Source organism: Petaurus breviceps, unplaced genomic scaffold (genome assembly GCF_028583685.1).
Source record: "Petaurus breviceps papuanus isolate PSGF00001 unplaced genomic scaffold, PetGlider_PUasm1.0 38, whole genome shotgun sequence".
Lineage (NCBI taxonomy): Eukaryota > Metazoa > Chordata > Mammalia > Diprotodontia > Petauridae > Petaurus > Petaurus breviceps.
This window is the reverse complement of record NW_027186304.1, coordinates 103,480,916-103,497,457: the sequence shown is the minus strand read 5'-3', so window position 1 is coordinate 103,497,457 and position 16,542 is coordinate 103,480,916. Positions and strand designations below refer to the sequence as shown.

Below are 16,542 nucleotides of genomic sequence, written 5' to 3'. Positions count from 1 at the left end.
CCCCCACCGGTGAAACGCACGCCGCACTCCGAGCTGCATCCAATCAGAGCTGCAGCAGTGAGAGCATCATCCTGTTCTTCCCCAGTGATTTGCTTGCTGGCACCATTGAGAGCAGTGCCGTGGAGGAGAGCTGAGGCAGGACAACATAAAAACCCGGTATGTAAGCGGGAGTGAGGGGGCATGATGGAGGATAAAAAGGGCATGATAGAGGAAAAAAGAAGAACTCAGGGGGCATGATGGAGTGAAAGGAAGGACTGATGGTCATAATTTTATTATTCTGTCTGTTTTAACCCCCAGACATGAGTACAAAAAGGAAGAGCTATACTGTTGAGTATAAGAAAGCAATTGTAGAGGAGTCACATGGCAAGAATCTTGCAGTTTTCTGTAAAGAAAAACTTTTGGATCTTTGAATGGTCAGAAAATGGAGAGCAGATTATAATAACCTCAATCAACAGGTGGATGAGGGAAAAGGGAAAAAGCGCAGGTCTGGATCAGGTCGGCAGCCCTTATATCCTGACTTGGAGATCCTCATTGGTGAATGGATTGCTGACAGGAGAGCAAAGGCCTTGGTTGTGCGCAGGGCTGATATTCAAGCATTTGCCCTTTCAATGCCACCAGAGTTTGAAATGGTCTCAGAAGGATTCAAAGCATCACAACACTGGTTGGACAGTTTCCTTCAACGGTATGAACTGTCCCTAAGAAGATCAACAACACTGTTTAAGCTGGAAGATGCTGAAGTTATTAAACGTGCACTTTCATTCAAGTCCTTTATTGATAGGATCGACATTTCCAAGTACCAAACCTGCAATATGATTGCTATGGATGAGGACAAGGATCTCAAACAACAATTCATCACAGGGGTGCAACGTCAATCTACATTCCCACCACTGGCTATGAAAGTGCACAGGTCACCTGTGTTTTGGCAATTCGTTTGGATGGAAAGAAAGCCACACCTCTAATCATCAGTAAGGGCAAGAAAGATAAGATTGAACGTGTATCTGGCATTTACGTTCTTGAAAGCGAAAAAGCCTGGTGTACACAAGCCGTTATAAGAAAGTGGGTTGATTTAATGCTGCCACTTGTTATGCGAGGTAACCAAAGAGGTCTGATAGTCTGGAATTCAGCCAGCACTCACCGAGCTAAAGAAATGAAGAATTTCCTTGCAGAGAGAAGAATAGATCAAGTAATGATTCCTGCAGGAATGACTGCCTATCTCCAGACCCTTGATATTGCAATAAAGAAGCCATTCAAGGACCATTTGCGCATGGAAGTCAATGACTACATTGAAAATAGAATGGAAAGAAATCAGCGTGGAAACTTTGTGAAGCCCTGTCTGCAAGAAGTCGTGACTTGGGTGAAGAAGTCATGGGATAAAATTACTGACAGCTGTGTCGCCAAGGCACTACGAGCAGGTTACCTGGACAAGACATATTCATTTAAAGAGAGCTATATTGCTGGACATGACAGATTGGGTCCACTTCTTCTGAAGGAAATGGAGGCGCAAGACATCCAGGACGGAATTCAGGGTATGGACACTTATGACGATGTTGTTGAAGAAGATGACATGATCATTATTGAATAGGTACATTTTTTTGTTCACATTTACCTGTTTATTAAAATTGCTGTCAATGTTCATTAAAATAAGCCCTCCCCTGAAAATAAGCCCTCTGGTGTTTTTCTGTCCAAAAAAATTAATAAGACAGTGTCTTATTATCGGGGAAACACGGTAGTAAACAGTGTGACATGGCAGCCAAATGAACTACTGCAATTTTAGCTTTCATTAACAGAGATGTAAAGGGTCTGGAACAATACAAGGTTGTCCTACTGCATTTTGCTGATCAGATCACATCTGGAACATAAATTTGGTTCTGGGCACTCCACTTCATTTAGATCAATAGTCTGGAGAAGTGCCTGGGGGATAGCAACAAAAATGAAGCAACAAAAGGGTCTCATGATGGTGCAGTAAGAAGACTACTGATAGAACTGGGAGTGTTTAGCCTGAAAAAAAGACTCACTGAGGGTTTGAAGGACTATTGATCATGTGGAAGAAAGGCCCTCCTTGAATTTAGAGAGCAGACCTGGGCTGACTGAATACAAGTTTCAAAGATCAGATCGAGGCCTTATTACAGCATCTGCTTCAGGGGTGGGGATGGCATGATGTAGTAATCCCTCGAACAGGCCTGGAGGCACATCCAGAGTCTACCTCATTCCCTCAGGGCAAGAAAGTGGAGATTTTACTTATGGCAAAGTGATCAGTATCAAGGAGAAAAGACAAGGATCACACTGGCGTCAGAAAACTAACTTTCCCTCTTTGCTTCTTCTAGCTCCTTTGCTCTTTTTTGCTGTTGTGGGTTTTCACTGCTTTTCCTTTACTTTGTTTTGATTCTGCTTCAATTCCTGTTCTGCTTTTTTCCTCTTGTTGCTTCTGCTGCCCGTTTCAATATGGACGGTTCAACATGTGGCTCAGTAACTATTTCAAATCAGGGGTCTTGCTTTAAAAGGCTGTCATGTGGAAGAGGCAGCATGATGGAGAATAGACATGGAGTATGACAGAAAGAGCAGTGGCTTCAAACACAGGAACCAATTCCTTTCATTAACTTTCCAAGATGGAACTATTTAGCTGCAACTTTCTTTCATCTTCAGATTTCTTCATTCCAATTTCACTCCTGACTTCTACTCTCCAGTCAGCTTTTCCTCCTACTTGCTGACCACTTTGCCACTCAGGAAAAAAATCTATGTCCCGAGGCTCCACTTTCTAGTGACCATCTCACTGGACTGTATCTCAGGTGGGCCCCAACAATGTTCCCCTGCAATCCTGATTCTATTCTCCTGATTTCCTTTCCTCCTCCTTGACATCTTACTGGGCATCCCTGCCCTGCCTCACCCCCATTACAAGGCAAGGTTCTTCACTTCACACCAAGCTTGGCATACTGTAAGCACATAAAAAATGCTCCACTGCAAAAATGTCAAGATTTGATTCAGTTCCTCTACTAGTGTATCCACTTAATATCACCTAATTTGAGAATCAGAAGGGACCTTAGTGAACATCTAGATCAACCCACACAGAAAAGGAATTCCTCCTCTAACACACCCATGTATTTGTCCACCCTCTGATATCAAGTCTACATTGCAATCTTAGATATTTCCATACACTGTTCCTGGTTCTTCTTGCTTGGGCAAAGAGAAAATATCCTATTCTGCTTCCACATGACAGTCCCTTGAATACTTGAAGACAGTCACCATATTAAATAAACAAACATTTATTGGGTAATGTGCCGACTGTGTGCCAGGCACTTTTCTGAGCACTGTCTTCCTTGAGTCTTCTCTTCTCCAAGCTAAACATGCCCAGGTTCCTTCAACTATTCCTCAAGATATCAACTCCAGGTCCTTCAAAACTGTCCTCAGATATTGCTCCTAGATGCCAGTGGAGGAAGCTAACAGAATGGAAGGTCTTCCCAAAATGGTAATCATAATCCACAATCTGGAGAAGACTGAAAAGCTGCTCGATGCATGTCCATGCAAAGCCTAGCTGATACCATTAACTGGCTTCATTAAAATATGATGTTGGGGGAAGCATTAGAGGAGGCATATTTGTAAGAACAAAGTTATAAATGGCAGATCAAATGAATCATTTTACAATTGGTTTTGTGCTATTACAGTGGCATTTTACCTATAATGGATTAATGGCATCACTGTAAAATGACATGAATCATGTAATGTCATGCAGGGTATGCCTGTATTTAGCTTTCTCCAAACATGGTATTTCCAAGTACTTTCATTAATAAACAAGAATAATTACCATAGCACCAATAATATGTAGCTAGCTTTTATATTAAATAAAACAGTATTCTGCTCCTAGCTTGTTTTCTTTCAGGAAGCTGGAGTTTAACATAACCACCTGGGACTGAGTCCTATCATAGAAGTTCTACTTTATTGAAGAGAGAGCCTTATTAGTGAGCTCATGGAACTTAAACAAAAGAAATAAATTTATTACTTGAATGTTCTCCACTTCAAAAGTATTGTTTATATAACACCTTAATACTAATTATCTATCTGAATAAACATAATACAAGTGAATACTCCAAAAACCAATTAGCAAAAGCCTAACTAATTTCTGAACTCTTGTAGGAATGTCATTTTATAACAGTGATTATTACCAGATAATTCTTGAGAATTATGAAGGAATGTCTTAATAAACTCTAGTTGATGACTTACTTTTCGCTTTCACCTAGCCACTTGGAAACAAGGTCAGAGGAAGATATTGAAAAAAATGTTGAGTTGTTGGCTTCTGTAGCAACTGCTTTGGCCAAATAGGATTTCCCTGTTCCAGGTGGCCCAAAAAGAAGGATGCCCCTCCAAGGGGTTCTTTTACCTAAAGTTTAGAATAGAAAAGAAGTTTAGAATAGGAATTTTGAACCTACTGATTTTGATACGGCTTATTACTATATTCATTATCCAGAATTTAAACTCTGGCAGTAAACAGTGCTTTAGGATACATTTTTGTACCCAAAACTGAACAAAAACCCCACTTTTGATCAGTGGGACACTGAGACCCTGGAGGATAAAAACACTGAGTTAAGCCAGTCTCATACAGATACAAATTTGAACAATTTTACTTTTTATTTTTCTACATAGGAGATCATTTTATTCTTTTTATCATGATTTTACAGATGTAATTCTTCTTTACTTTAAGTTGTTTAGTGATGCCTTTATGACCAAATATCAAGTGCAGTACATTTTACTAAGATGTCATAGGGAGTCATCCCTTCTTAGGGGAAAAATATCTGGGAAAAAAGAATATCTCTATGATTTCAATCACAAATGGTTCTGGTCAACTCCGGTTTCTAGGAAGACTGTGTATAGCTAGAATTAGGCTTATTATTTAATACATAATTGTACTGTATTATATACAATGCCATAATAAGATGTCATAATGTTATAAACAGATGCTATAAGGTCTAAATCTATTTCTTTGAAACTTGTATTCAGTCAACCTGGTTTGCTCTCTAGGATCAAGGAGAATCTTTCTTCTACATGATAGTCTTTCAAACCCTTGATAGTTATCACAAGCTCATTAAGTCTTTTTTTCATGCCTAAACATCCCTAGTTTTTTTCAACAATCTTCTTATTGCACTATCTTCTGCACAAATAATATTTATTATTGCTTAATCTTTAGTATTAAAAAAACTGGAAAACATTCCCAATGTTAGGGTTAAATTATTAAGTATTGGAATGGAATACCATGCTGTAAAATATGACAAATACAAAGATATGGAAAGTCTTATACAAACTGATGCAAAGTAGTTATGAACAATTAAAAAAAAATCGGCCAACACAAAAGAACCTTATAAATTTCTAGAAGCCTGTGGAGAAACTGGAAAGTATGTTGAAATTTAAGTCAGAAGACTATTTCTTTAGCTACAAAATGAAGAGTCTGGAAAAGATGAACTTAAATAATCTCTTCTAGTCCTAAATCCTATGATTCGGAAGCAAACATTTTTATTTTGTTAAAATGTTTTTCTCATCAAAATATAGATTGAAATTTAGTGCCACATCTGGAAATCTCTATATTTTATGAGTATTTCTTTAGAGTTTTCTAAGTTTATAATTTAAAAAGAAAGAAAAAAGTAAAAGGATTTGCTAAGAAAATTAGGGTTAATCAAAGAAAGAGCCAGGAACCGTTATCTGTTTAACAGAACAATTGTCTTCTTTCTATGCTAAGTAGTACCCATTCCAAAAATTCAAAGAAAAAAATCTGAAAATTTTAAATTATTTCTGTTTACTAAAATGGCCCTGCTAGGACTCCTTAAGGAGCCATTAGTTTGTTAATGTTTCTATAGCACCTTCAAGTAATAACATTATTTTTAAAATTAACTAATTAAAATTTTTCACTAATTCACATGAGCCACAAGATGGATAAGCATAAAAAGGGCTATATTTTCATATCCTAAATAATAATTATTCTAACACAATGCTAATGTAACTTTATATCTTTTTACACATGAAGTAGTTTTGTCTAGTATTTCTATGGGAAGAATTTCTTCATACTTTATAAAATATTAAACATTTTTGTAAGCAGGAATGAAAGAGGAAAATTAATGCCATGCTGGCACATGGTTTTCCTACTAGCAACAGCATTAACTGAATGCTCATTTTATACATGGTACAGCAGCATCTTAGTTTAAGTTTCAGTCAGTTATAGTGTTGTTAAAGTCATGGATTTGGTCCCTATACAAAATAATTAGTTTAGCACAGAAAAACTCAAGTTTCACTGCTAGACTTGCAAATCTATATTTTTGGTCACTAATGATATGGGGAAAAAGTGAGCATGAAGAAGCAATATTACTACTGGGGAAAAAAAAAGTCAATTAAGTCAATGATTATTACTAAGGGTCATGTAATATATTAGGAACTGCTAAAATATTCTATTTCTCATCCTAGACAGGCTGCATCCCTATTACTGATGAAATGTTCTCCTCCTCCTAAGAGGCTGAAGCTAAAGTGAGTTTCTTAAGCCAACCAGACATCCTCTGATAACACCTTTGTAGCACAAAGAGGCTTTTCCTCTTTGACTCACAGAAATGAGTCAGTGAGCTCACCTGTAAAGAGATGTGGAAACTTAATGGGCAATATCACAGCTTCTTTAAGAGCTTCTTTGGCTCCTTCAAGACCAGCAACATCACTCCATTTTACGTTTGGTCGTTCTATAACAATGGCACCTAAAATAGGAATTATGTTACAAGTCAAATTAAGAAAGACTATGACCTTGTTTAATTTAAAAGTTGATGAAGCAGAGACCCTCCACCAAAATACCACTCTGATGCTATCCTATTGGTGTGGGGGTAACAGGCTCTTGCAACATAAACTGTCTAAGCACAAAGTATAGTAATTTTACCAAGGAATGCCAGCTGAGGACTATCAGAGCTAAGTGCTGAGAGGCTCATAACAGGTTATCTGTAAGTTGATACATTTCTTGGCCACAGAACATCTTAAAAGTTGTTTAAGTCATAGGGATTGCAACCTGCATCAGTGAAAGGAATATACACAATTACAAAACCACAGGTGCCTGAAAGAGGAAGGTGTGAAGTGGAAATACGGAAGGTATATGTTATAAAACTACCCAGAAAGGTTAGAAATATCATTTAATAAATAACATGACAAAGTGGAAAGAAGATCGGACCTATGAGTCAGGAGACTTGGGTTTTGTCCTGACTTGGCAACAAATACCTGTGTAAATGAGAAAGTCACTCAATCTCTCTGAGTCTGAGTTTCTTCAAAGGTATGATAGTATAATATTATAATAACAGCTTGTAAGTCTATAGTGCTTTAAAGCTTACAAGGTACTTAGCAGAGAACCAGTATAACCGATGAGTGTGGTTGTTTTTTTTTGGTTTTGGTTTGGCTTTTTAAAAGGTCCAGACCAGTCACTGGTGTAAGGCAGAGGTGTCAAACTTCCCAGTGCTGCCCAATAAAATGTAAATGGACAAAGTCTTAACCAAATAAATAAAAATACAATAAAAGACTGACGTTAACGTATGGTTTTCTAAATCATATGAGGCCTGAGGAGATTCTTTCTATTTCTTTTTTGTTTTTTTAAGCAATTGGGTTTAAGTAACTTGCTCACAGCTACACAGCCAGTTTGTGTGTGTGTGTGTGTGTGTGTGTGTGTGTGAGAGAAAAGTATCTGAGGACAGAACCGATCCCAGGTCTCCCGACTCCGGGGCTGGCGCACTTACTCACTGCGCCACCTGGCCACCCCTGAGATCCTTTCTATTTGAGTTTGACACCATAGGTGTAAGAAATTCTCCTAAGAAAATTCTCTGTACCAGAGCATATCAGCAACTGTTCTCAAATCAATTTACAATCTTAGACAGTTAACTGTCCAGGACACTAAGAGGTTAGGTTTAAGGGATATCCCTTCAACACAGAAAATTACCAGATCATCTCCAGCACAAATGGATTTAAAAATACTGCTTTGTTGAAGGAAGAAAAATAGAAAGAAAACATTCTCTATAAAGGGAGGCATTGTTATAAAAGTTATACCTACATACTGTCCATGAATAAAAGATAGAAAACATAGAACTATCAGTAATATTTTTACCTATTTTTCAAATTAATTTTCACTCAAATGCCAACTTTAATTTCTTATTTATTAAATAAATAGTTTAAAATACTTTTCTTCAGAAAAGCCAAAATAAGACTAGAATATATTAATTGATTAGGCATAAAAAAGAAAAAGTAGTTTCCATTTCTTCTAAAAGTGAAGACATGAGTTTCTGTCAATATCTAATTCATGAGAAATAATACCATAAAACAAAGAAATGGAAAATGTTTTATTACTGAAATTAAAGTCATGGTAGAGCACTAGACTCAGAGTCAGGAGACTCAAGTTTGAATCCTGGTTCACAAGCTATGTGACTCGCAGAGAACAACTTAATCTTTCTGAGAAGTTTCATCAAATGTAAAATAAAGGGGTTTGGAATAGATTGAGTTTTAAGGACCTTTTATTCTCTAACATTTTGGGATAATTAAATTCTATGTCACATGGTAATGACTGCCCACATTTAGTAAATGCATAGTCATTACAGGAGCCACTTGCTTCTAAGTACCATTTTATTGTTGGCCCATTTTAAGCTGTGCCCTACTCTTTATGACCCCATTTGGGGTTTTCTTGGCAAAGATACTAAAGTGGTTTGCGCCATTTCCTTCTCCAGCTTATTTTGCAGATAAGGAAACTGAGGCAAACAGGGTTAAGGGACTTGCCCAGGATTACACAGATGGTAAATTTCTAAGGCCAGATTTGAACTCAAGAAGATGAGTCTTTCTGACTCTAGGCCTGACACTCTATCCACTGCACCACCTACCTGCCCAAGTACCATTACATTACCTGAAATATCTTTGGGATATAGAAAACAACACTATCCTCATTTTAAAAAATAAGCCATGAAGGTTACAATGTCTTGTAAATCCTACAGATAGTGACAGTCAAGACTGAATCACTGATTTAAGAAGATAATTAAAAGATTTTTATAGGAGTATAGGGTAAGATGAAGAAGGGTTAAGGAGAAAAATATTTGTGGGTATTTTATAAAGTGATTAAACTACTTGCAAATTATTTATGAAGGTTAAGTAGGGATTAAGAATAAGGCTGCAACAAAAGAAGCTATGGCAATAACCAGAATAAAATTATTTTTAATTTGTTCTGCCACTGGGCTTTCACAACTTTTCACAACTGACTAATAACTGAAACCGCCTATACACGTTGCTGAATGTAAGGTCCTTGACAACAAGGACTATGTTGCTTTTTTATGTGTCCCTGGAGCTTAGAATTGCTTTGCATGTAAAAAACACTTTGAGTTTTTTGTTCATTTTGCCCATTTAATGGTTTATCTATTCCTTTTAATAGTCTGCCAACGGGCGGGTAGGTGGTGCAATGAGTCAAGCGCTGGCTCCATAGTCAGGAGGACCCAAGTTTGGTTCCGGCCTCAGATACTTAACACCCACACAAAAACTAGCTGTGTAACTTTGGGCAAGTTATTTAACCCCAACTGCCCTCCAAAAAAAAATAAAATAAAATAAAATGGGCTTTTTTAGGGGCGGCCAGGTGGCTTAGTGAGTAAGAGCACCGGCCCCAAAGGTCAGGATGAACTGGGATTGAATCCAGGCTCGGACACTTAGCAACACACCCAGAAATAACTGGCCATGTAACCTTGAGCAAGTTACTTAACCCCGATTGCTTAAAAAAAAAAAAGTCTGCCAAAATAGTAAGACTCATAATCTTTCATTTACAATCATTAGATACAATGTTTCACAGCAATAATATGTTTGATATATACAATCCACCTGATTGAGTCTTGCATCATTAATGTCCACATAAGAGCTACAGATCTCTGGCAGATTTTCAGTTTAGTTTAATGCAGAGTCAAGGCAGAAAATAAAAAAGAAAATAACTAGAAGCCTATCATTAAATAGAAAAACAAAAAGACAACTGCTGCTATGTGAAAAGCCCCATCAATAGTTATCAGAGTGGGAGACTTCTTTTTAATTTTCTAAATAAAAACAGCTACAGATTATTTAACATCAATCTCATTAATATTCAAGGAATTTTGGTTCTTGAATCTCATTCAAATATATCATTTAAGTCTGTCAATTAATTATGAATTTATTTTTAAAAGGTAACAAATTTAAGGGGGAATTGTAAAGAAACCTTGAAGTTGATTCTGTAGTTTCTTTTTTTCTGGATCATCTGATTCTTCATCCCCATCACTGTCATTCCTAATAAAAAGAATTAAATATATTCAAATGATCATTCACTGATAGAATATAAAATAAGACAGATATGAGTAATAACTGGAAAGCTCAAACTTTAGATGTTTATAATTTTTAGGGGGGAAATTTCAAAATATGTATATTATTCATTAAATGCTAGAAGTAATTTGTCATTTTGGGTTAACAAATTAAAATAATAAGTACTAAAATATCAAATCTATTATATATATTGAATGATGAGCCTTGAATGGAAAAAAAAAGACTTAAACCGTGAACCAGAGCTCCAAATTCTAGTTAATTGTCTTTCACATATGGCTTATTGGACAACAAACTTTGTTTTGCTTAATTTATCTTAATAGACCACTAATTTACTAGTGACTCATAAAATAATCTTGATTTTTATAGTTACCAAAACATATTAAACAAATATACAGTTTATTTTACAGTTGCAAAATATTAGGAAAGTATTTAATCTTTTCTCTGACAATATTTCAAGGATTTTTAAAATTTTTTTTGCTTTTTGGAGGGCAATTGGGTTTAAGTAGCTTGCCCAAAGTCACACGGCTAGGTTTTTAGTGTGTGTGTGTGTGTGTGTGTGTGTGTGTGTTAAGTGTCTGAGGCCGCATCTGAACTCAGGTCCTCCTGACTCCAGGGACACTCTACTCACTGCACCACCTAGCTGCCCCTAAGGATTTTATTTTTAACACTGTTGTTTGGTCTACCTTTATGGTTCAAACATAAAGAACAAATGTTAATTCTTATTTCATAAAAGATGCTTATTTTTCTAATTTTTTTAGTTTAAGAGAGCAAAAGAACCAGAATATATTTTGTTTCTTCTTATGTTTTTCTATAGGTGTACACTAATTCCAATTTACTTAAAAATAGACATTAAGATAAACTTTTAGACTTTTAACTTTTAAAACAAGAAATTTATATATGCCATAAGCCACTTTATAAAAAAAATTATGTCTTTTACATTTATATAATGCAAAATCTGAAGTTAATGAGAAAAATCAGTTTTTTTAGAAAATGCAATTAAAATATTTATTAAGCTCCAATTCTATATGGCATAATGATATATTCAGGGGATAAAATAATGATGAAAAATTATAGTTTCTATCTGCATCCACAGAACTGATAAAAAGTAATATGTATAAAATGATTTTATTTATATGTGTGGACAGGCACGTGTGCATGTGCATACACACACACACACACACACACACTTGTGTCTAATGGTAGCCATATCTAGGAAAGGGGAGGGAAGAAGGCAGAAAAAAAGAAAGTTACACGATAACTTTATTATATATTTAAAAATAATAGCAAGTTGAACATAATAGATTTGCAGTTTCATATGCAATATTTTTTTCCTATTCTATGTTATTGAAATGCTTGTTCTATATCGTAATAAAATTTTTGAAAAAGAAAGAAAAAGGATAGTCTCTATCATCCTCAAGGAGCTTATAATCTGTAGCTTAAAAATCTAGTAAGCATGAACATAAATAATAAAACAAATTATTTAAAAAAAATATGAGATTTTCTACGAATTTTTTCCCTTCCTGTGAACTCTAAGAATGGGCCAAGCAATAGTTTACAGTTTAAGAGCTCAAATATGAATAATTTAATATATATCATTAAGCATAGTAATGTACAGGTTTCTATTTTTGTTGCAAGTGATAATCAAACGGATGAAATGAAATATTAATGAAATATAGGCAATAGGTATTAATACTGATCTTTTAAAGTAAAGATATAAATTAAAATATAAAATTTTAAAAATAAAGATATAAAAAGATAAAGACCAGAGATTATTTCCTCACAGTGAATTTTATAATTCTTTTTAAAGTCCACTAGTGATGACAGGAGAGGAAACTGGTCCCAGGACAACTACTAGAAAACATGGGCTTGAAAACTAATGGACTCATTTGTAGAAGCTATCACTCCTTTCCCCCAGCTTATTTAGAGAAGATTTTTGTTTTATTACCTCTGAAAATTTTAATGGTTTTAAACAAATAATGTTTAATTTGAGTACCAAATCCAGAAAATAAAGGTTTCAATAGTTGTGAACAAAACATACCCCTTCTCATCAGCTGGGCTGGATTGTCCCTCTTTCACTGGCTTCTGTGGAGCTTTCTCTTTCTTTTTCAGGTATTCCTTTAGTTTCTCAGCTCTATCAAGATATTCTGTACACTTTGCCCTGATACTTTGCTTTGCTTTGTCACCTTGTGCTTCATCTAATTAAAAAGAGAGAGAGAGGGACTCTTCATTAATGACTTAAGTAACAGATTAAGAGAACATTTACTGTGTTTCTGCTCTGATATTTTGAAGAATTCAGGATTTCAATGGTGTGGGTACACACTCCATGATTTAGATCTCAATCCTTGTAAATATATATTTTTTTTTACTTTGTGACTTTTGTTTATGTTTTTCCTTAATCTATCCAACATGATGAAGAGCTATTACTTAGTACTTGGAGACAACAATGTTGCATCAAAACTGCCCATCCAACTGTGCTTTTTAAATTATGAATACAGTATTTTGGGATCTGAGAGATGGTCTCTACTTTGGTCAATGAATAAATCAGAGCAAGTTAAAGTCTTTTCCCTTAAAAAAATAAAGATGGGTTCAAGACACCAATGGAGTACTTAAAACATTGAGACTGAGTCTGTGCATGATATATAAAAATATGTATAAAAATCAAGTGAGTAAGTTTAATTATCTAGTGTCTACATAATATATACCTTTTCTCTACTTAGAGCAGATAATCAAGAGCTCCCTGTTCCCAATAAAAACCATTTATGAATCAGAAACATGAAAATTATGAGATATTAACCATTTCTCTTACATCCAAAATCTTGACTGATAGCAAACAATTACTTCAGAAGCATTAAAGATAAATCTTACATCTGTCACTTTTATAACAAAGTATTGGTAAAATTCTGAAATGTGAATGACAGAAATACATACTGTACATTAAACTGACCAGAAATATAAAACTTCCTGAAAAAACATTGCACGTTAAAATTAATCTTTCATATATCAGCTTTGTAACTCAAACTCAAACCTGGAGTTTAAAAGTTTACATAGCAGAAATACTCATTTGTTGGATTTACAAATAACTGGCATTTATCAATAATTCTTAATTCATGAAGTTCTTATTTCGCCTATTTTTGAAGGAAATTCCTTCTTTATACATAGGTGCCATATTTCTAAATATTTTTAGAAAAATGTAAAAGTTGACAGCATAGGGGCGGCCAGGTGGCTCAGCGAGTAAGAGCACCGGCTCCAGTGTTGGGATGACCTGGATTGAATCCGGGCTCAGATACTCACACCACACCCAGAAATAATAACTGGCCGTGTAACCTTAAGCAAGTTACTTAACCCCAATTGCTTATAAAAAAAAAAAGTTAACAGCATAAAACTCATCAGTTAGCAGCTTAATTTTCAAAAATTATATTCACCAATTCCATTAAATTTAAAAGTACTACCATTCACACATCAAATACTATGTTGTAGATGTATTTGCTAGTTAAGCTTGAGCACTCAATATTGGATCAAGTGATACAAATTTTTAATTCAATTAAAAAACATGCAGGGCATTAAACTGGACTATGAGGATATATAAAGTTTAGAAAAAATACAACCCCTCCTTTCATGGAAGAGGGTTATAATAACGTACTCATACTTCAAAACAGAAATAAATGTAATATATAATTACATAGATTAGAATGATCAAAGTGCTATATGTAATGTCTAAGAGGTAGAAGAGTATTACTGATTGGAGAGTAAAGTGTGATTTCATGGAAGAGATCGTGTCTAAAATGAGCTTTAAAACATGGACAGGAATAAAAAAAGGAATGAAGACAGGGTAAGGGAGAATCCAGGAATGAGAAACAGTACAAACAAGGGCATGGAGACAAAGTATAGAGTAAATTGAGGGCAGTAAGGTACAGCCAAGAGTGTTAAAAGCTGGAGTCAGGAAAAGACCTGGGGTCCAAAGATCAATTCTGACAATTAGGAGTCACATGATTATGGGCAAGTTACTTCATCTCTGTAAGTCTCAGTTTCCTTATCTGTAAAATAAAGAAAATACTACCTATAGAATACCTATTTAGAAGACTGCTGTTACAATAAAGTAAGATAGCTTATGCCAAAGAGCTTCTTTGCTAACTTAAAAGAGCTTTATGTTAGCTAAAATTAATATTATACTGGGGAAAGTCAATGAGTAGACATTTTGGCTGGAGAGAATAGCATGAGATAAGTCTGGAAAGGAACGGTGATGGAATGGAAGCTTGCTGATGCCAGGTAGAGAAGTTTAAACTTTACTTAATAGTCAAGAGAGTTAGTGAAAATTTCTGAGCAAAAGGAATGATAAAATATGCATAAATCTGGTTATAGCAACTCCTGAAGACCATCTGCAAAAGCATAAAGGGATTGTGATATGTATTAATGGAGAGAGCACCCACAATGATGAAACTGAAGATCCCTGAAGTATTATAGTATCTTTCTTTTGTTTTTAAGAAAAGTTAAAGAAGAAAAGTGATTATCTGGTGAAATCTTACATTTAACTACATGGATAAAATACTGTACAGCATTTTGATATAGATGGAGGGCTTCTTCATAGTTCCCTGCTTTATCTTCTTGTGCTGCTTTGCTAGCAAGGTCTATTGCTTTCTGTAAGAAGACACATACAACAATGTAATGAAAAACAAAGTAGGATGATTAAATGTAAACAATATAAAGTCAAATTAATTTGGAAAATCTCCCATAAAATGGTCAAATAATCTCAAAACAAAATTCCATTCACGTTTTCTAAAATCTAATGTGCTTTAATTCAGTGAAACAAAATTTGTAAAAAATTACAATTCCCACAAACACCATCTAAATACAATACTTGTCTCATACCTATCATGAGTACACCCACACACACAAATTCAAAAAACAAATTTTGGGTTCTATTCAAAATCACCCAATATCTTGAAGTGCAATAGAAAAAGAACAATTCTAAAAAAATACAAAATGCAAATACTGTTCAATTTAAAGTACAGCAACCAAGAATTGTTTTCAATTTGAAGTAATAAAAACAAGCTCTATAAACAGTAAGAATTCAAATATTGCAAGAGAAAGGAAAAAAGATAAGTTAGACAAATAGGAAAAAAAAAACATTTTATACCTACTCTAAAAAAACTAAATGCATACACTGCAAAAACTGTTATCCGTTATTGGATAATATGCTCCTGTTTTATTTTCTTTAAAGTTAACTAAATTGGATCCCATTCCATCAATAATTGTAAATGTTCAGAGTAACTGACTAATTAGCAGTTATACATGAGGACACCTCTCTGGGCCTAAGTCTGGGTATCTATGAAATGAAGGGATAAGATTAGACTTTTTTTTGAGGTCTGAATTATCATTAATTAGTATCCAGTAAAACCCAAACATTTTCTGCAATATGTTACAGCAGAATCAGAGAATTTCAGAGATGGACAGGATCTTATAGATCATCTGGTCCAATCCTTTCCTTTCAGATACCCAGACTCAGACCCATAGAGGTGAACTGATCTGTCCAGGATTACATAGGAAATTTGTTGCATCAGAAGGATTCAGATCTAGGTCTCCACAAATTCCACTTCAAGGTTCTTTCCACTGTGTCATCAAAATCAAAAGAAGAATTTGTTTCCTGGGCAGCTACATGGGACAGTGAATAGAGCACCAGCTCTGGAGTCAGGAGGACCCCAGTTCAAATCTGATCTCAGACACTTAACACTTACTAGCCGTGACCTAGGGCAAGTCACTTAACCCCAATTGCTCTGCCTTCTCCCCTCCAAAAAAAAAAATAATTTGTTTCCTTTATTTCAAATAATGAAAATCCCTTTAAAAATTGAGGGAAGAGATTTAACAAGTACCACTTAACAGGTCTATCAATAAAGCAAGGGTCTCTGCTTGTCAGGTTGGGGATTTCCTTTACCAATCCTGAAATTTTTCTCTAAAGAGGCTCAGAGAAATGAGATTTGCCTCATCAAATAGTGCCAGAAGTGAAATGCAAACCCCCATATTCCTGACTCCAGTACTCCGTACAATACTGTTTCTAGCTTTTAATAGATAAGGAAAAACTGATGCAAAACAGATATTTTATATAGACTCATTTTCGTGGAATTAATTAAAAGGATTTTTTAGGTTGTTAGACACAGTGTATAATGCTGTTAAAACTGGTTTTAAAAGAACAATTTAAAATCAAGCATCAAAGAGTTGTATAGTCTAAAGGAAAAAAAA

General features: G+C 35.0%; 2 protein-coding genes across 2 annotated transcripts in view; one reads left to right on the top strand and one right to left on the bottom strand.

Annotated features, from left to right (window-relative positions):
- LOC138170728 (serpin B4-like) overlaps positions 1-16,542 on the top strand; it is a 427,261-nt gene that overhangs the window by 92,240 nt on the left and 318,479 nt on the right. The window lies entirely within an intron of this gene.
- Positions 1-16,542, bottom strand: part of VPS4B (vacuolar protein sorting 4 homolog B) — a 35,147-nt gene that overhangs the window by 17,085 nt on the left and 1,520 nt on the right. Inside the window, exons 2-6 of the mRNA XM_069100230.1 lie at positions 14,832-14,943; positions 12,347-12,503; positions 10,208-10,275; positions 6,600-6,719; positions 4,216-4,372 (exon numbers count right to left, since the gene is read on the bottom strand). Coding sequence (XP_068956331.1) covers positions 4,216-4,372; positions 6,600-6,719; positions 10,208-10,275; positions 12,347-12,503; positions 14,832-14,943 — 614 coding nt within the window. The remainder of the gene's footprint in view (positions 1-4,215; positions 4,373-6,599; positions 6,720-10,207; positions 10,276-12,346; positions 12,504-14,831; positions 14,944-16,542) is intronic.